At 38.7% G+C, this 19,486-nt stretch overlaps 3 protein-coding genes across 5 annotated transcripts; 2 read left to right on the top strand and 1 right to left on the bottom strand.

The window, feature by feature from the left end:
* Positions 1-57: 57 nt before the first annotated feature.
* Positions 58-6,709, top strand: LOC127953648 (scm-like with four MBT domains protein 1). 3 transcript variants are annotated; one of them, XM_052552895.1, is made up of 7 exons: positions 58-605; positions 2,710-2,968; positions 4,047-4,174; positions 4,259-4,316; positions 4,408-4,489; positions 4,708-4,822; positions 6,134-6,709. In XM_052552895.1, exons 1-7 carry the CDS (start codon positions 207-209, stop codon positions 6,284-6,286), a joined length of 1,194 nt encoding a protein of 397 aa, XP_052408855.1. In that variant the 5' UTR covers positions 58-206; the 3' UTR covers positions 6,287-6,709. The 3 variants fall into 3 exon arrangements, with proteins under 3 accessions (XP_052408855.1, XP_052408864.1, XP_052408872.1); XM_052552904.1 differs by having other exon boundaries at positions 64-548; XM_052552912.1 differs by lacking the exon at positions 58-605 and adding an exon at positions 790-813.
* Positions 6,710-7,264: 555 nt separating this feature from the next.
* Positions 7,265-12,870, bottom strand: LOC127953676 (very-long-chain enoyl-CoA reductase-like). The gene is made up of 11 exons (XM_052552946.1): positions 12,164-12,870; positions 11,814-11,865; positions 11,628-11,672; positions 11,009-11,112; positions 9,321-9,436; positions 9,076-9,181; positions 8,588-8,660; positions 8,463-8,506; positions 8,325-8,382; positions 8,143-8,231; positions 7,265-7,517 (listed from the first exon to the last, which is right to left on the bottom strand). The coding sequence occupies exons 1-11, from the start codon at positions 12,326-12,328 to the stop codon at positions 7,344-7,346; spliced, it is 1,026 nt and encodes a 341-aa protein (XP_052408906.1). The 5' UTR covers positions 12,329-12,870; the 3' UTR covers positions 7,265-7,343.
* A 1,929-nt stretch (positions 12,871-14,799) lies between these two features.
* On the top strand, positions 14,800-18,435 carry LOC127953697 (dnaJ homolog subfamily B member 1-like). Its single transcript, XM_052552967.1, has 3 exons — positions 14,800-15,343; positions 16,800-17,365; positions 17,868-18,435. Exons 1-3 carry the CDS (start codon positions 15,133-15,135, stop codon positions 18,096-18,098), a joined length of 1,008 nt encoding a protein of 335 aa, XP_052408927.1. The 5' UTR covers positions 14,800-15,132; the 3' UTR covers positions 18,099-18,435.
* The last annotated feature ends 1,051 nt before the right edge of the window (positions 18,436-19,486 follow it).

Below are 19,486 nucleotides of genomic sequence, written 5' to 3'. Positions count from 1 at the left end.
TCCTAGTGGCGGGAGCGCATCTAGCGCATTCCACCTTAAAAGCGCTCAATGTGATCAACGCACGCGTACAGTATGTTTCCGTTTTTTTTTTGCTCTTTCACTCCAGCGCGCTCGCACCGCGGCTCGAAATACTGCGAGCGTCACGTAGAAAAGGCTACACTGACGCACTTCATCCACTCTATCAAGCTTGAAGCGCAATAGGAATAATGTCCGAGCCGTACCGCGAGTGGATTCTGGGCTCCATAGACTCCCTGAGGTCGAGGAAAGCGCGACCGGACCTGGACAGAATTTGCAGAATGGTTAAAAGACGACACGGCTCGGACTGGGACCGAACCCGCTCAGAACTAGAGAAACTGATAGAGGAGCAGACGGTGCTCAAAGTCAACTATAAAGGCTCGGTTTCCTATCGCAACGCGGCAAAGGTGCTACGAGGCAGGAGAAAACCCGAGCAGAACAAGTGTGCGGTGAAACAGCCTTGTCTCGCGGACTGGAGCACCGGCGACAGCGCTCTCGGTCCCGCGGATGAGGATCACATGGAGGACATGGAAGTGAGTGCACAGAGCAAGCGGCTGCGCTCCGGGAAAAACGAGACGCGAAATGTCCAAGTATTGGTGTTTTTATAACTAGTTGAGGTGTTCAGGCGAATGCAACATGAAAAAGCAAGTGCACACACAGACGCGCGCGCGCGGACTGGCGCAGACGGGGAGCGGCACGAACCTTCATGAGCGTCGGAAAAGCTCCAACAATGGAAGCGCTTGATCTGCGAGGTCGAAATCTTTCAGAGCGAGTTGTTGTGCGTGCTGGATGAGTCCGGTAACTCAAGTTGCGCGATGAAATCCTCTGCAATGAGTCCAAACTCGCTTTTCGCACAGCGGGGGAAAGTCACCCAAACATCACGGATCAGCCGACTGACGCATTTTGCACAAAGAGCGACACTGGAGACGATTGCATTAGTGATTGTTTACAGACGAGAGAGTTTTTATTTTATTTTTTATTATTACTATTTATTTAATTTAATTTGTTTGCGCTTGTGCGAGTCGTGACAGAGTCAATACGATAATTTATATGGATCATCGAAGCTCAAGTCATTAGACGGGCTGCTAGATGATCCTTTATGTCCGTGCACGCGAAGTGCGAAACGAAGTCGTTAGTGGGGCTCGTGAACCTGCCGTACTGATTTATCGCCGGTTAACACGTGAACAAAGGTTAACGTTAGTTTTCGGGTGTTTCTTTTTTTAGGAAGAAAATGTCGGCTTTAGCCACGTTTAACGTTGGCTTGCTTTGGGACGCGCTTGTCTCAGACAGGCAGCGCGCCTCGGAGCGAAGCGGGGCGGGTTCATGAATATTAACTAGGCTGCGTGAAGTTCGCCTGTGGCGTGCCTCATTAATATACATTAACTCAGCGCGCTTCACTCTCAGGGCGCTGACGTTCCTCACGCAACTTAATATTCATGAGGCCGCCCCCGCTTCGCTCTTAGCGCGCGCTGATGCCTGCCGCCGGAGAACCGCGAGTCCGAGACGAGTACAGCGAGCTCTTTCCGTAATGTCCTTCATTCTGTATGAATACATTATTTCGATGTGCTCGATACTGTTAGTAACGTTCCTGACACCATCGTGCCAACTGAATCCAGCGTTAAAAGCGTGAGAAAGAAATCGGACGAAGAGGATTTTCTGTCTGAATAAACAGTGCGCGCGGCCTTCAGATACTGAAGCTCGAGTCGACGGCGATCCAGTTTTGCAGTGCGACCGACTGAACATAAACACAAAGTGTGGTAGTCGATGTGTGTTCGTTTAAATGTAAAATACTGCTACATTTAAGCATTGTTTATCACCATGAAGTCCCGCTTAAAGCCACTGTTTGTTTTCTTCTCATCATCTTGGTATTTATGTAAAACCTCCTTGCCCTGAGAACACAGTTCAAACACTTGAGAGTCAACCATTTAGAATCTGTCTTCATTATATAGTTGACTCAGCCATTCTTCTTGTGTTCAGTCATTAATAGTGAAAAACTAAGACTGTACTTGAATGGCAGGTTAATTTCACAAAAAATATTATACCAAATTAAAATTAGATGATTGAAACCACTGCATGTTAGGATGTTTTAATCTATAATAAGGGTAATGTTCATTATTATTTTAAAAACCATATATAATAATTTATACACTACCGTTCAAACGTTTCTGGTAAGGTTTTTATTATTATTTTTAGAGGTTTTTGAAAAAAATATTTATGCTCCCCAAGGCTGCATTTATTTAATCAAAAATATATTATTATTTTCTCATCCAGTCACATGATCCTTCAGAAATCAATCTAAAATGCTGATTTGATGCCCAAGAACCATTTTTGTGATTATTAATGTTGAAAACAGTTATTTAATAACATATTTTTGAGGAAACCGTGATACATTTTTTTTAGGATTCTTTGAATAGAAGATTCAAAGGAAAAGCATTTATTTGAAATAGAAATCTTTTATAACATAAGGTTTTTGCTGTCACTTTTGATCACTTTAATGCATCCTTGATTAATAAAAATAGTGTATTAACTTTTATTAGATCATTTACATAAAGTTTCACAGAAGTGTAGAAACAAGGTTCCAAATGGCATGTTATTAATTCCTCATGTTGCATTGGTTGTTGATGCAGTCCTGGCAGTGATCGAAGCACTTGTCTAAAAATGATGATGATGATAATAATGCTGTGATCTTTTTAGGACGAGATGTCCACGACGGCAGGAATGGACAGCAGCATGGACGAGGAGGGGGATGAGAGCAGTCTGGATGCCATGTGCGCTCAGAGCACCACTGACTCGGGCATCAGCATGAGTCCCATCACCAGCAGTAACACCAGTCAACCTGTTCCCTCACCCACGTCCTCCAAGAGCTCGCCTACCCATGATGCTCTGAGGCAGGACGCCGACAGCACTTACATCCTCCCTGAGCACATTCAGCCAGCAGCCCAGCAGGACACAGGTACTCAAGTCTGATCAGGTCAATCCAAGGGGTCAAGGTTTGGCTTGTTAGTGTAGTATCCTCCTCCCCGTGGTAGATATTGTAACTTTGCTGTTTAGCAGCCCCTTCAGGATTTCACCCGACCTTTCTTTGATTTTCCAAAATGACAGAATTTGACTGAATTTCTTTGTGCAGTGAAAACCCACTGACAATCTTTACATGATATGCAAATTATGATTATTATCATTTTTTATTTTTTCTAGAATTTATCAGTTGATCTATTGTGGTCCTGCCCTTATTTAGTAATATTGTTCTTATGAAATTTAAAATTAACGCATTCATTTGAAATATTGATTAAAAACATGCATATCTGGTAAAATACTGTACTTTTGTATATCTATTGGTGAAATCAAGCATTATGAGAACTAGACAGTTGACTGCAAAACAGTGGAAGGGCAGGTGAACACGTAGTGATTCATTTATTTGGGCTCAGAATTATGTTTATTTTTATGTAAAAATTGTAGAAATATGACAGAAATGCAAACTGTCATAAATAATGCAACAAATTGTTAAATTTGCTTTTTTGGCATTTGTCTCAAGGGCCATTTAAAAGTATGGTTTTTGCAGTATATTAAAATGTAAAATATTGCAAAATGTTTTACCAGTGGCCTCCTTATCTATATATGTATATGTAGATGTTCCATGATGATTGTTTAACCAAATATTTGTTCTTCTACACTTGTATATTTATATAAAATAAGCAAGTAGATGCACAACAATCTGTCTTCCTTGAATATACATGGTTTTCTTACTGAAGCTGTGTGAAGTCTGAAGAGACAAACATAAAAAACCACATTTTGACAGTGAAAAGTTATTAAAGCAACCCTCAGTGTGTTGCAATTCCTGTTCAAATTTCATTTAATTTCTGCCAAATTCAGTCATTGCAATGCATGTCAAGGATTTGGAGAGTTCAGTAATTGTTGATAATGACAAACCTTCATCAGAAGAAGCCACGATTTGAGCTAAAACAGTCGGTGGATGTGTATGACATCAGCCTACAGAGATTTGAGTTGGCGGTATCTGTCATTGTGACCCACAGGATCTGTGGCGCTCCTGCAGCAGCCAGCGGCCATCTGTCTCTCGTCTCTTCATGCCGAGGAGGGGCCGAGGGTGGAGAGGAGCGCGCTCACCCCTGATCCGCTGCCGTCAGACTGCAAAGCCACACCGGTGAGCACGTCCACCCTGCGCTTCCAATCACAGCTCAACATCTGTCCTGTTCCTCTGTGTCATATCGTGTCTGTCTGTCATCAGGACGAGGTGGGGACGTCAGATGGAGGGCCTCACGCTGTGTCTGATCCTGTTGAGGAGGGTGAGGGTTCTGCCTGTGCTCTTTAAATTTCACGCTGTATCTGTGACTTCACTGGATGTTACCATTTGTATTCGATACTGTACTTTCACAGGTGAATTGTGCACCAAAAGCACAACTGAGGAAGAAACAGTGGAGGGAAACAATGTTGACAATGGAGGGATGAATAATGGAAAGTGAGTAAAAGCCAAATTTGTCTTTGTATCTTTGGTTATAAACACTAAAAGAAAAAAGAGAGTTGTAGAGTGTCATCTCTGTGGCATCAAACAGAAAACTGTAATGTTTATCAAACACTTAGTCCATTGGATTGTTTATAGTCGATGTGATATGATAAAAGTCTAGTTTGAGTTGCTCTTAGACTTTGAGGGTTTAATCTGTTGTTGTTCACTCTCAGTGATGTGGTAAAGAGAGAAATCGGGCAGGACCCTTTGCTTTGGAGCGTGGCTGATGTGGCCAGTTACTTCACGTCTGTGGGTTTCCCCGAGCAGGCGCTGGCTTTCAGGACACAGGTTAGTACCGGAGTTAACCCAACCTGTCACAAGCATGTTCTTGCCATAGTTTAATCCAAAGTCTGATGAGCCATTTGTGCTTTTTGTATAATAAAAAAATACAAATTATTAGGAAGTATACTACTGAGTGCAGATCCTTTTTTTTTTTTTTTGGAAGTCATTGGCATTAGTACTAGTGGAGTACAGCGATTTCACATTTAATTTGAACCCAAAGCCTAAAAAATACAAAAATAAAAATAATTTTGCTAATGAAAATGAAATCTTAATTTTACTATGCAAAATATGTCATTTTTATATTTTCATGCCAAAATAATGTGCAAGACGTTTCTTTTGTTTATGTTGATTTTTCAGCTTCCCACTGTCCTGGAAAAAACAATTGTCAGCTAGTTTTAAATTGTTATTTCCAGGCCAGGTAAAAGTAATGGGAATTCATGAAATGAATGTAATTTCTGTAGTGACTATGTATTTTTCTAGTTATGCTCCGCTCTGAAATATTCAAATGCAATTCCAATAAGTGATTTTTTTACAATTCTAATTCAGGAGTCACACATGAATGGAAAATCTGTGAGAATTCAAGGTGCGGGAACACTTTAATAAAAATAATTAAAAAAAAGCATTTCTCCAATAAGAGTCACCATTGGAAAACAACAATAGGAATTCAATAATGGGAATTACAAGCACCCCTCAGAAGTGAAACATCTGTACACATTACAATAATGACAATATCACTTTATTCTGGACATATGTTTAAGGAAATCCAACTACTTGAGCTTTTAGAGTAGCTTTTGGAAATGGAACTTTTTTTTTTCCTCCAAAAAAGATGATCAAAATAAGATATATGGTGATTTCAAACACAATATACATTACTTAAAATCGTATGACCATAATTATGTGAATAATTTAGCTCAGAAAATCTCAGATGTACCCCAGTGGTTGAGTTACAGTATGTAGCTATACATCACCATTCAAAATTCTGTGGACGGTAAGATTTTTTAAACTTAGGATCTCATGCTTACTGTTTTCTATTAAAAATATTTCAAAATGTAATCAATTCCTGTGATGTGCAGCTGTATTTTCATCATCAGTCCTCCAGTCTTCAGGGTCACATGATCCTTCAGAAATCAGTCTAATATGCTTTTTGTGTTGCTCAAGCAATTATTATCAAGGATGAAAACGGTTGTTCTACTTTATATTCATTCTTTGAATAGAAAGTTCAAAAGAACAGCATTTATTCGTCTTTACTGTCACTTCTGATCAATTGTTTGTGTCCTTACTGAGAACAAGTATTTATACCTCTATGTCTTTCAACAGGAAATAGATGGGAAGTCCTTACTGCTGATGCAGCGCAGTGACGTGTTGACTGGTCTGTCGATCAGACTCGGCCCCGCTCTTAAGATCTACGAGAATCATGTGAAGGTGCTGCAGAGGAGCCACTTTCAGGACGACAGCCGTCTCTTCTCATAGTGCTGGTGTTTTCAGCGAAAACAGACTGAAACTCTCCTGGCTCAGAGCGCTGGCCATAAAATGAGGAGACACGTTAACTCTTTAAGACTTGATTTGCACAATCCTCCTCCGTTTATCTTCTCTTCTTCCGTGTGAGGACATGCCGCATGATTCAGCCCTGCAGTCTGTCCTTCTATCCATCCGTCACAGGGCTGAACGGACCATTCGTCTCAGTAGAAGTGTTATTTTTTTATTTCTACGGTGGAGCTTTTCATTCACCAGTGTGTTTTCCTTCTGTTTTTGTCAGATATGATTTACAGTGTCGCAATATTATATAAACCTTGTTCTTGTCCAATTAAATGTTCGATGTTCAGCAATGTTTTACAGCAGTCTTAAAATGGACATGCAATGTTAGGAAATAAATTCCAGTTTCAGAATCTGAAACTGCATTTGTGGCATCAATCTTTTCTGTCATGCATTTTGCCTGCCAAGCAGAGATATGAAGCCAATTACTGATGCAACTCAGTATAATATATATATATATCATATATATATATATATATATATATATATATATAAGTTTCATTCGATTCCTCCAAGCCAATATCATAAAAGCTTACCATAAGTGTATGCACATTGACATGTTTGATGCATGCATCAGTCAGGATATCTGCTACGTACAAATTTGCTTTAGTCATTTTAGAAGAAAAGAAAAACAAAGTGTTACGTTTACCAGAATTGCCCTTTAATTCACATCTCACCAAGACTGAAGCTCTCTGACAAAAAGAGTCACACTTTATTTCTAGGTTGTGGTACTTTCTCTGCTTATTGAGTATCTTTTTATTTCCATAAATTTGAACCATTTTCTGTATTCTTGTAAATTAGCAATAAAACATTTTATTATTATTATTATTAATAAAATAGAATCCATTACAGTTTCATAATGTACTATGGTTATTCATTAAAATATATTAAGACTTGCTATATATATATATATATATATATTATATACACAAACTAGTAAAACACTGACTTATGCTTGTTCTGTTGACCTTATTTCTGGTCTTGTATTTTCCTGCTACAGGATGAATGGTAGGATTGGGGAGCGCAGTGTGGGATACTCTTTGAACTCCTTCAGGTAGCTGCGATGCTTTCCTTTGGCCCAAACGGTCATCTGGATGAATCCCACCACAGTGAAGAACAACACGGGGACACACTGGGTCATGAGTGTGAATCCGAGCCAAGATCCCAGCTACAGAAGTACAGCAAGTGTCTGTTATTTACTCAATGTGACCAGCAGGGGTCAGCATTATCTGTTCACACAGGACACACGTTTGCTAAAGAGGTCTGCAGACTGCTGCAGGGAGGACATATTTTTGTAGGCCAAAATCTGGAAAAATAAGTTTGAATTTGAGCTCTTCTGGTTCCAGTGTCCCAATGGCTTCTCATTTTAATGAAGAAACAAACTCATCGACGTATCTTGGATTGCTTGTTTTCACCGAATGATAAAGACTTATTTGTTTTAATAGCGGTGTGCTGAAGTGACCATGCTGCAGTTAATTTATAGTTTGTGGTTAGCTTTTTTCTTCTTTTTCTTCTGCCTACTGCATTTGAGCTTTAAATGCAATAAAAAAAAAAATTTCAATTTGTAAGGAATATCATGATGAACAAAATGTGTAATAATCATGCACTTTTGTCACTGAGCATAGTTTCCGCAGTAATCCAAAAGCCATTGGAAAAATCCCTTCTTTTTTTTTTTAAGGGAGAGAGAATTAGACCGATGTCAACTTAAGGGTTGGCCTACAAAAATACATAATCAGTGCAAAACTCTATAAAGACATGAAATCACTCACAATGCAACCACTCATGAGTCTCACCTCATATGTGTAATTTGGGCATGAAACAAGTGCAAACATCCATGTAAAAGGATTCTTGGTTGGATAAGGAATCTTCTTAATCTTACAACCTTCGCGTTAAAAAAAAGGAGCAATTTGATGCGTTTCATGAACAAAACCAGAATGCCTGATTGGAGATTTGTGATTTCTTTTATAGATTTTACCAGGTAGTTTGAGATTACGCAGAGCCATGTGAATCGAGAAGCTGCCAAGCTGACAGAACTGCAAAAATAAGAAATCAGTAAGTGAAGAACGCTATGAAGACACACTACAGGAGGAGTCAGTGCAGTTAAAGTGCTTACTAGAAAGACTGCCAGCGCTGCCTTCACCTGCTTCTCCCCATAATCTGTGCAGAAACAGACAGTTCAGTCCATTTAACATACATTTTAACCTGGTTTAATAAAGGAAATGAATGAATGTTACATACATGGCGGTGTGTAAAGTGGGTGATTGATGTAATAAGCCATCCATGCAGCAAAGCACCAGTGATAGGAACAGTTCTGTTGAAGAAACAATCACATTTACAGACTTCCTGTTTGCAATATATAAAATTACTGTTTGATTGAATTTCAGTGATTATTACTTTTATTTAGCATTTATATCAACTGCATTGAAGGCATGATCTAATTTTCATAAAGTGACATTTCCTCACTGGAAACACTGGAAATCCACTTAAAAACTGTTGAGTGCTGTTTTCTTTTCTCTCTTGATGAATTTTCTAAGTAGACGACAAATGTTGGGGCATAGCCATGAACATTTTTTTGCATATTATATTTATCTAAGAGTCATCAATATTCTTAGTATAAGAGACTTTAAAATTTTTTTTTATAAAACATGAAAATATTTTAGCAACCCCAAACTTGTGAAAGGTATCTATATTCATATAAATGAAACACACTTGCAAGGCGTCCTCACTTTAAAAATGTTGCGCAGTGGCATGGTGCCGTGGGAGAAGCGATGGACGAACAACGTCTCCAGGATTCGCTTCATGTAGTGGAAGGAATGACACACACAGGCAATACTGTGAAGAACAGTTTAATACCAGATTAAATCTAATTTTATTCCTAGACATCCATCAAATGCTTTTCAACATAATTCCCAAAATCCTTTTGGGCCAGTGTCTTGTTTGATCTGATGGCAGTGTTCTTCATGATACTTACTGCACAACCAAATGCTTGCTGGCGGTGAACTCGTACTTGGGAGCGTAGATTAAAGGCAATCGAAAATAAAACAGCAGATATATGACAAGTGGTCCAATGCACTCAATTAGGAACACCTGCAAACACACATTCACAAAAACATTTTAACTCTGGATGTGAAACAGGAAGAAAAATGTAGATCACTACTTGATTTTATCCAGTGACTGGATGGAGAATAATTAAATATACTGACAACTACCTTAAATACACAGAAATATCTGAAGAACACCTAAAGAAAAGGCCACATGTTGAATCAAAGCTCATCACACAAGTAGCTTTTCACAAGATATAGAAGACACACACATTATCAAACACACAAAACACCAAAATGATAATAAACATGACACTAAAATAATGCGACAAACATTAATTTAGCAGCATATGGTGTAACATAAAACCCTAGCTGTAAAGAAAATTCCATAAAATGTACGATAAAAAAAACAACAACAAAAAAAAACGGCTGCTGTGGTTGCCAGAATTTTACTGTAAAAAGCTACCGTAGCAATATTTTAGGTTTTATGGTTTTAACTTAAATTTACAGTTGAATACCGTAATTTCATTAAATAATACAATGTTAATATACCAACTTATTTAATTACTTAAGTACAAAGTACCTTTGTAATACACTGATGACCACCAAATGGTGGAGGTGATGAGAAAAACACATGATGAATCAAAGCACATCACAAGCAGCGTTTAAATAACAACGTAAAAATGCACATTTTAAATGTAACGCAGGAAGTCCTGGGAATGTCAGTTTACGGTTATTCACTGTAAATTATATGGCCTTTTTCCACTTACAAAAAATGGTACACTACCATAAAATTACATGTAGTGTCCAATACAGTTTTTTTTCACCGTAAATAGTAGGGGAATTAACCATTTAACAGGTTTTTACTGTAGCATCTTCACAGTTTTTTTTACAGTTAAATTCACAGTCATTTTTTTACAGTGTACATATAACTGATAACAAAACACTAATTTCAATGAAAAACCTTCAAATGTGTCACACAGGGATTTCTAGGAATGTCAGTTTATGTTTTTTTAGATGACTTGTTCTTTTTCACTTCTAAACACTAAAGATTTAACAATATTTTACTGTAAAATAACATGAAACTTATCATTAGAAATAGCACAGATCTGGACTGTATATAGCAAGGGAACTTACAGTTAACCAACAGGTTTTTGCTGTAACAATTTTACAGTCTTAACCATTAAATTTATGATTTTATAGAACGTGCCTCCCATGTGCTGTCATCATCCCAGCTCCGTGGGAGTCGGGAGTGGGCAAAGGGGCTACGCATGCAGAAAGTGAACGGGATCAACACCTGTGGGGATATGGTGCCAGAGAGATTACATGTTCTGAGAAAGAGGATCGAGTGATGGGAAGGTGAGAGAAAACTGAACCAGAGGACTGTGCACACATCAGCCGAACCTAACTCCCTAAAAGTGGAAGATTAGACAAAGATTAGAATACTGAAGCTACCTGCTGATGAGGAACCTTCAAAGCCATTGTTAAATGCTACTAATTGCACAGATGTGAGAGTCTCCAAGAGGCCTTTGAGTCAAAAAGGTAGAGAGCTTCTGCTACTATATGTGATGATTGCATGTGTTTCCGTTGTTATTCGTGTGTTGGGGAAAACACTCACAGTTCCCCAGGAGATCTGGGCTCCCAGGTCTCTAAAGTAGAAGGTTGCGGTGGTTCCTACAGGGAGCTCTTGAAGGATTTCCTCATCTCTTAAGGGTTTTCCTTCTGAAATCACCAATATACAACCATTAACTTTCTCTTTGCATATGCAGTGGCTTGAATAAGGATATGGACGCCAACTTGTCTGAACCTTTTTTTGCTACAATTTCAGATCAGCTGTATGCATATGTAGTTCATCTCATTAACTATGAACACGATTCTTCAATGTTTGACAACCATTGTTTTTATATTCATTTTGAATAACGTTGAAATATGCTGAAAACAAACAAACATTTTTTTTGTGAAATGCTTTGAAATACAATAAATAACAAATGTTACAATGCATGCCACTGGTTTCGATATTATGTAATATAATATAAAAAAAAATATATAATAATAAAATAATAACATTTATAATCAAATAAATAAATACTAACGCAAGCCGCTTGTTTCAATGTTATGTTGTATTTAAACAACATTTACAAATTATTAATTTGTAATTTGTAATTATAAATTATTAAGCAAGCATGTTAGTATGTCAGATACGTTTTTAACAACCGTTATAAAGCAGATGTACTCACTTGGGTCCAGGCGTAAAGACTGTCTGGCAGGATACCAGTGTGGATCTGTGAAAATTGAAGCCTGACATGTAAGACTTTGCTAAAACCATTATTTCAGTGTCATCAACTTATCATCATCCTTGTAGAAAGCTATTTAAAGAAAGGCTTTGCGGTTTCATAGCTTCTTTAGCACCGAGCAGAACTTACTTGATTTGTGGAACATAGACTTAATGTCCAAAATAGTGGCAGTCGGCTCTACCTGCAGAAAGATAGACAGCTGCTAAATATCCACATTCTGATTCACAATTATACATAAATATGTAAATGCACAATATACAAATGCAATATATACAGCTGTTTGGCTGGTCTAAGCTGGTTTAAGTTGGAAGTAGCTGGTTTTAGCTGGTCAAGAAATTGTTAAAACCCCACTCAAGCCAGCCTGCAAACCGACAAGCTTAAGCTGGTTTCAGCTGGTGTATTTATTTTTATTTTTTTCTAGCAGGGACACAGTTTGCTAGTAACAGTTTGTCCATTGTAACACATTAAAAAGCACATACCTTATCCAGAAGCAGTAGTTTTTCCTGTGTTTTGATGTCTAGTATCTCCACCTCAAAGTAAACAATCCGTTTTGTTTTTTTGGGGGGTTTTGGTCTGGGTTTAGGGGGTGCAGGTTCTGCACTTTCATTCTTAGCCCCTTTTGCCTCTAAAGCTAATGCATCCATGACACTTCTTCCAACTTATTGCACGCTGAATCCTGTGTTTAGTCCGTAGTTCAAAGGTCTCATTCACACCCCACACATCACTCCCAAGTCCTCCAGCCTCAGTTCTTAATAATAAATCCCAAATCCAACTCTCCGCTGAATGCAGTGCAGCCGGAGGGTCTCCCGAAAAGGCTGGTGTGAGTGAGTGCAGTGTGATTGAAATATCTCCCATCTCTTGACACCTGAGGGGTGGCCATCAAAAGCACTCCTCTGGAGACGAAATCTGAGAGTCACAAGACATAATCCACGGCTTTTCAGGAAGCTAAATTTGTGTGCCTTGTTTTCTGAATCCCAGCCCCGTGACCTTGTGGGACTCAGACCAATCCAATTGGACGTGACTCTTACCTCCACACCCCATCTCTTTTTGAATTAGGGTTAGGATAGCGTGCATCTGTACAGCAGGGACAGAGCAGTGTGTGCCTGAGGAATATTAATACATCAGCCTTGCAAGCAGAGTCACGCAGTGGCTCCGTCAGGACATCTGTTTGAGTTTGTCTGTGGCCACAACAAGCTTGGATTCAATAAATAAGCCACTTCTGAGGTCCCCAGAGGTTCTCAATTAGGTTTGGACAAGTTGTTGCTACCTAAACTAAAAATCTTTAGTTTATATAGCTTTTATTATTTATTATTTCAGTTATTTTTAAAGTTATAACAAAATTATTATATATTAAAATGCATTTAAATAAAATGAAAAATGTTGCATGTATGGCGAGTATGAAGGTCCAAAAACATAAAATAGTTAACAAATTCACAAAAGAGTGTGTTGGATGTGATTTAGTTTTCATTCAAGTAGCTTTGATTTGATACAATCCTAAAATCCTTAGTTAAAATTAGACAATGTGTAATGTTTTCAAATATCTGATTTTGAGTTGTATTCAGTGAAAATGCCAAATATAATTGCTTTTAAGGAAACATATTACATTCAAAGTTAAATTATTAGGAAGGTCTAAAGCCATTTTGCAAGGCACTGCACACATGCTCATACACATGCATGAAATAATGTCTCATCAGACAAGTGCAGCGAGAGTGAAGACAGCCTAAATTTGTTTACTTACTTCAACTGCTGCAAATGATCATGGTGTGCGGACTATGCACGCATGGAATCAAACAATTAGTTAGACTAAACCATTTCGATTTGCAGTAATACTGTGTCAGTGACATACTAGTTTTACAACTGTTTCCACAATTCACAGCTGAGCTAAATGTTTGAAGAATGAGAAATATACATTTTCAAAGCAATGTGTTATCATGACTCGTTGTTTAGGTGTACACAATGTTTAGTCTGGTTCTTAATTCCAGTCCTTGTATATCACAGCTCTACATATTTTGTGAATCTCTCTTGTTTAACACACCTTATTCAGATAACCAGTAGAGAGCTCCATGCATGAACTGTGTTCTGATTGACAGGGTCCCTACACAGTGTTCACTGCTCCCTACTTATGGTAAATCCACTGAATTTGACTTCACTTCGGAACATCCATTCACGGACTTGCACCAGTCTACACTAGAGCCTGCAGTATCTTCACACAAAGACAAAACTTACTAGAAGAGTGTGACGTGTGACTGTAAATAAATAAAATTTAGATTCACATCTCACACACTTTAATGCTATTTGGATGGAACATATAAGCTACCTTACAAAATAAATCATGGCTGTATATCCTGTGAAGTCCACTTCGCAGGGCACTTATGGTAAAACAGAACGATGTCTGAAGTGAAACAAAATGTGCTGACTAAACCAAACCAGTAGGCCTGCTATTTTTTGTACCGCGAGACTACCGTAAACAACTGCTCAGCCCCATGTTTGGAAGAACATCCTAACATAGCACTACTATTTCTGTAGTATAGAGTACTGAATGTAATACTGTGCAGGGTATATGATTTTTCTGTGTAGCAATACCCAGATGATCTTATATTTGCCAAAATAAGCATACAAAAATGCATATGTACTACATGTAATATTGCATCCTAAAACACAATTAGGTGCGTTGATCAAAATAAAAAAATGCATAGGAATCATAGGAAATTATTATTTTTGAGAAAAAAAGTTATTTGACTTGACTGCGAAAATAATACGTTGTTATAATACAAAACCGAAAATACAATGTAAAAATAATAACTGGGCCCACTTACATAAGCTATATAACACAAGGTCATGTTGTTAGCATGAGTTACCATTAGCATAACCTACTGTTTGACTTACGGTTTTTTTTTTTTTTTTTTTTTTATAATCGGCACTATGAGGTGTATACGGTACAATATTCAGTTAGTAGTAAGGCAGTGTTCATAACTAACTACTGCTAGTCGAGCAGTTTGAATTTCTCTCTAGGCTAATTTGCTCTCATAGTCTGCATGCAGTGCACGCTCCTCGCCGCAGGAGGCGCTCGTTCAGTCGCAGCTGCAGCATCTGTCTCTAGCGCCGCCGAGCAAGTCATTTTTCTCGGACTTTCTGTGGATGCTCGCCACGGCGACGTTGACAACTACACTCACCGTGCGTTTTCGCCGGGAACTCCGTGTGATACTAAAGTCGTACAGTCTCGGGAAAATGTTATCATATTGTGGGGATGCGGCAGTAGCTATGTGCGATTAGTGAGGATTTGTATAAATAACTTAAAAACAGTTTGAAGAACTCCATCCGCGCGCTTCATGTTCGACAGGACAGGAGGAGGATCGTTTAAAATTGGTCAAATCGTTCAATATTTGGAGGATATCGACACATGGAGACGGGCAGTTGAGCATCAGTGGGGTTTTAGCCGAGTGTTGTGATGGGTAAAGATTATTACAGGGTCCTGGGGATCGAGAAGGGCGCCTCGGACGAGGAGATCAAGAAAGCCTACAGAAAACAAGCTTTGAGATTTCATCCCGACAAAAACAAATCAGCCGGAGCAGAAGATAAGTTCAAAGAGGTCGCCGAAGCGTACGATGTCCTGAGCGATGCCAAGAAGAAAGACATCTATGACAGATATGGAGAGGATGGTAAGAGCTGTCACTGTCCCACAGCAGACAGACTGATGGATTGATAAAAAGATAGATAGTGTGATAGTGCCAGTGATGATTTTAGATATGGTTCTATATATTACATTTTGAGTGATTACCATTGAACATTTCCAAAACAGTGCTATGGACCAGATAGGTAGATAGATAGATAGATAGGTAGATAGATAGATAGATAGATAGACAGACCGATAGATAGACAGACAAATAGATAGACCTTAAAAATGACTGTAGTTGCCTTGTATTAATTTTAGTTTACGTTTAATTGTAAGATAGATGCACAGACACTGATATGCTATGAATTAAGCCATGAGGGAAAGTGCAGTACAGCAGCAGCTACAACAGTGTTGTGGAAATTAATAATAAAAAAAGTTGCAAGTGACATTGTATTGTTTATTAAAAGTGTAGATGTTTAGATATTTCTTTATTATTATTATCATCATCATTATTATTATTATTATTTAAAAAGAGACATGTCATGTGTCCTGACATGTGTTTATGCTTTTCGCTGGTATACTCTAAAGGCCCCCGATATACACACTGCTAAAATCTTAAATGTTACTCAAGGGTAAAACAAAGTTCGAAAAAAGGCAATCAATCAGTTAATAAATAATAACTCAGGTGTGAAGGTATGTGTGTACAGTATGTGTACTGTATGCTGCTGATGATATTTACATTATGCACACTGTACAAATCACAAAGACCGCAGTTAGAAAAGCAACTAGAAAAGTTATTTATTCGTGGTTAAATAAATAATTAAATGAAAAATATGTCAAAAAATTAAATACCATGGATGGATATTTAGTAATAGTCGAAATGACAACTTTCTCCTGAGATTATGAGCCAAATTATAGAGGAGAGGGGAAATTACTTTAGAAAGATGGAATTTACTAGTTACATTTGTCGACTTTAGCTATCTGCCAGTCGTCACAATTTAAAAAAAATTTGAAAGGCACTTTTTCCACCCCCCCCCCCCAATTTTGCCAGTAACTTAATATTTATTAAAGATATCTAAATATTATGTAGATGCTGGTTCTTAACTTTTATTATCTTCATTTTAAAGGCCTTATATGGTTCAGTTCCAGAGATTTGGAGGTCTCAGTCTGGCTCCAGTGTTTTTAGAAACGAACCTGACAAGATTTCCATCACCCGCTCATTTTGTAATCATGTGCCAGTGGCAGTTTGAAAGGGTTTTCCAGAATATTGGCAAGCTGGTTCAAACCTCAACAATCCAAACAAACATTGTTTTGGCTACAGTTTGTTTGAAATGACATCACACACTTTCGCTATTTGATTTCGCCTGAAGTAAATTGGGGCCTTGAGTGAGGTGTGTGTTGGTTACGTGAGCTCCCACAGTACCACGTAGAGTTAAACTGTAGCGTGTTTTCCCAAATGGTGAATTGCTGTTTTCCATAAACATAATTTCTTTCTCCCGCAGGGCTGAAGGGACATGCCGGTAGTGGTATCAATGGCCCTAGCTATAGTTTTCACGGAGATCCTCACGCCATGTTTGCAGAGTTCTTTGGTGGCCGTAGCCCATTCGATCAGTTCTTTGCATCTGCTGGGGGCGCAGATCATGACATGGACATTGATGACCCCTTTGCGGCCTTCGGAATGGGAGGAATGGGCGGATTCCCCAGATCTTTCAAATCTCGGGCAGGTGGTGTGCACAGGGGCCGGGAAAAGAAGAAAGACCCCCCAGTAATGCACGAACTCAAAGTGAGTCTAGAAGAAGTGTTTTCTGGTTGCAAGAAAAAGATGAAGATCTCTCGGAAGAGGCTGAACCCGGACGGCTGCTCGGTGCGCACCGAAGACAAGATCCTCACTGTGGACATCAAACGTGGCTGGAAGGAGGGGACAAAGATTACCTTTCCCAAAGAGGGAGATGAGACGCCAACCAACATCCCTGCCGACATCGTGTTTGTGGTTAAGGACAAGGTTCACTCAGTCTTTCGAAGAGACGGCTCCGACATCATCTATCCTGCAAGGATATCCCTCCGAGAGGTGAGTGTCTAGTGTCTGCTGCTGAGATGATGTTACTTAACATCCAGTAATATACACCAGTGAACTTTTGTTAAGCTTTTAAAACATTTTCAGCTAGGGCTGCACGAATAATTGAACGCAATTGTCATTTTATTAGTAAAGCTGGTACTGTAATCAACAGTAAATCATCACCACTGATATGACTAATAAACACACGATTATGACAATATATGGTTGTTTATGAGTTATTCTTATTGTAATTTTCGCATGCTTTCAGATGGAGCAGCATTCACCACACAGAGCCATATCTCACTGACAAGTTACGCAATATCGCGTTCATTATCGCAGGCGATTCGATCTGTGATGATGAGTGTGATATTGCCTGAATGTCAGTGAGGTACGGCTCTGTGAAGTAAATGTTGCTCAGTCTGAAAGCAGCTGATGCAGATCTGCTCTTAAAGATTTAACGGTAATGAAGGCAAAAGTAAGTCTTGTTAATCTGTCTTAACCATCATTTCCTCAGGCTCTGTGCGGCTGCACCATCAGCGCTCCCACCCTGGACGGAAGGACTGTCACAGTGACATCACGTGATGTCATCAAACCTGGTATGAAGAAGAGGATTGTGGGAGAAGGACTGCCACTGTCCAAATATCCTGAAAAGAGAGGAGACATGGTGCTGGAGTTCTCAGTCAAGTTTCCGGACAAGTTGGGATCGAGTACTCGTGAAGCTCTGGTTCAGATCCTCCCACCTTGATCTTTCCAAGCCACTCGAGGACAGACTCAACACTCAGATCCTATGATCGGGCCCTTCTGATTTCCTAGATATTAATGCACCTGAAAGTATGAGTGGTAAATGTACAAACAAGTCGAGCTCTGAGAAACACAATAGAGCTCCAATACATTATTTATATCCCCTTACTTGTATTGCAATGCACTTTTACAAAACACTGTGAAACATTTCAGAAGTAATATATTGACTTTGACATAGTTTTACAGTACCTCACCACTCCGTCATCCTCCCCTTCTTCAGGTTTCTTTCCTCTTGAATCTGTTTGTATTTTTTCTTTTATTAAAATTTTATTCCAATTTCAGTCACCGAGCAGTCTAAATTGTACTTAACAGAAACCATCACCATTTAACATTAGGGTTCTGTATGATTCTAAGATCTCAAATTGTAATTGTAGAAGTGTGTGATTGTGGTTGTGTGGAATCCCAATGAAGGGTCTGCTTTGCATAGAGTGAGCCCAGGAAATTCACAGTCGAATCCACTTTATTTTCCAATGTTAAAGTAAGCTATGTTCTGTGAATGTGCAAGATTTTGGATTCATTAGCTGCTATAGGTAAATAACTGCCTCATGCATACAAATTCATTTCTGCCAGTCACACAGAATGTGTTTTTTTTTTTTTTTTTGTAGTGAGAGGTGCCTTTTTTAAATAGTTTTTCTGTTGACTGAGCGTTTTGCACACTGTTTAGGTGCCCCAGGCACCTTGTGTTTTTGTAGGAGTGCTCTGAGCACCTGAAGTTGAAAATAATATTAACTCTGAATGAGAAAAGCACAGAAAAGTGTCCAATGTCATTTGCATTTAAAAAAATTACAATTGATTGTCTAATAGAACGAATGAAGAGGAAAGCCTTCCATTACAGTTGCTTGGAACGTCCAGAGACTGCAAAGAACTGCTGTCGTGGGTTACCCGGAGTGTTATTTTTACAGTTTACTTAACAGCAAACCAAAGATAGTACAGTGTTCACACTATAATCCTCGATTAGACCGACAGGACGGCTGATTCAGAAAAAAACCCACAGCACACTGCTCTTTATGGAATTAAAAAAAAAGTCAGTGCAGTACACCTTGCATTTCAAGACCTGAAAAACATGTTCTCTGATCGGGGTCTTACGTGTCAGAGAAACAAAGTGTGTGGTCATCTTTAGAATTTTGTCAACCAGTGTTTTTTTGTTTCGTTTGTTTTTTACGATAACTACAGCAGGCCTACATTAAAATAATATAAACAATACCTGTTTACAATATTTTGTTGCTAAAAAAGACTGAAAGTGAATGACACTGGAAGCCTAGCACATTCAAGTTATAAATGGCTGCGTCAGCTTGTAAGTTGATCCCAAGTTCAGAGTGAAGGTGAATATTC

This window comes from Carassius gibelio, chromosome A3, assembly GCF_023724105.1.
Source record: "Carassius gibelio isolate Cgi1373 ecotype wild population from Czech Republic chromosome A3, carGib1.2-hapl.c, whole genome shotgun sequence".
NCBI classification, from domain to species: domain Eukaryota; kingdom Metazoa; phylum Chordata; class Actinopteri; order Cypriniformes; family Cyprinidae; genus Carassius; species Carassius gibelio.
This window is presented reverse-complemented; position numbering and strand designations above follow the sequence as displayed.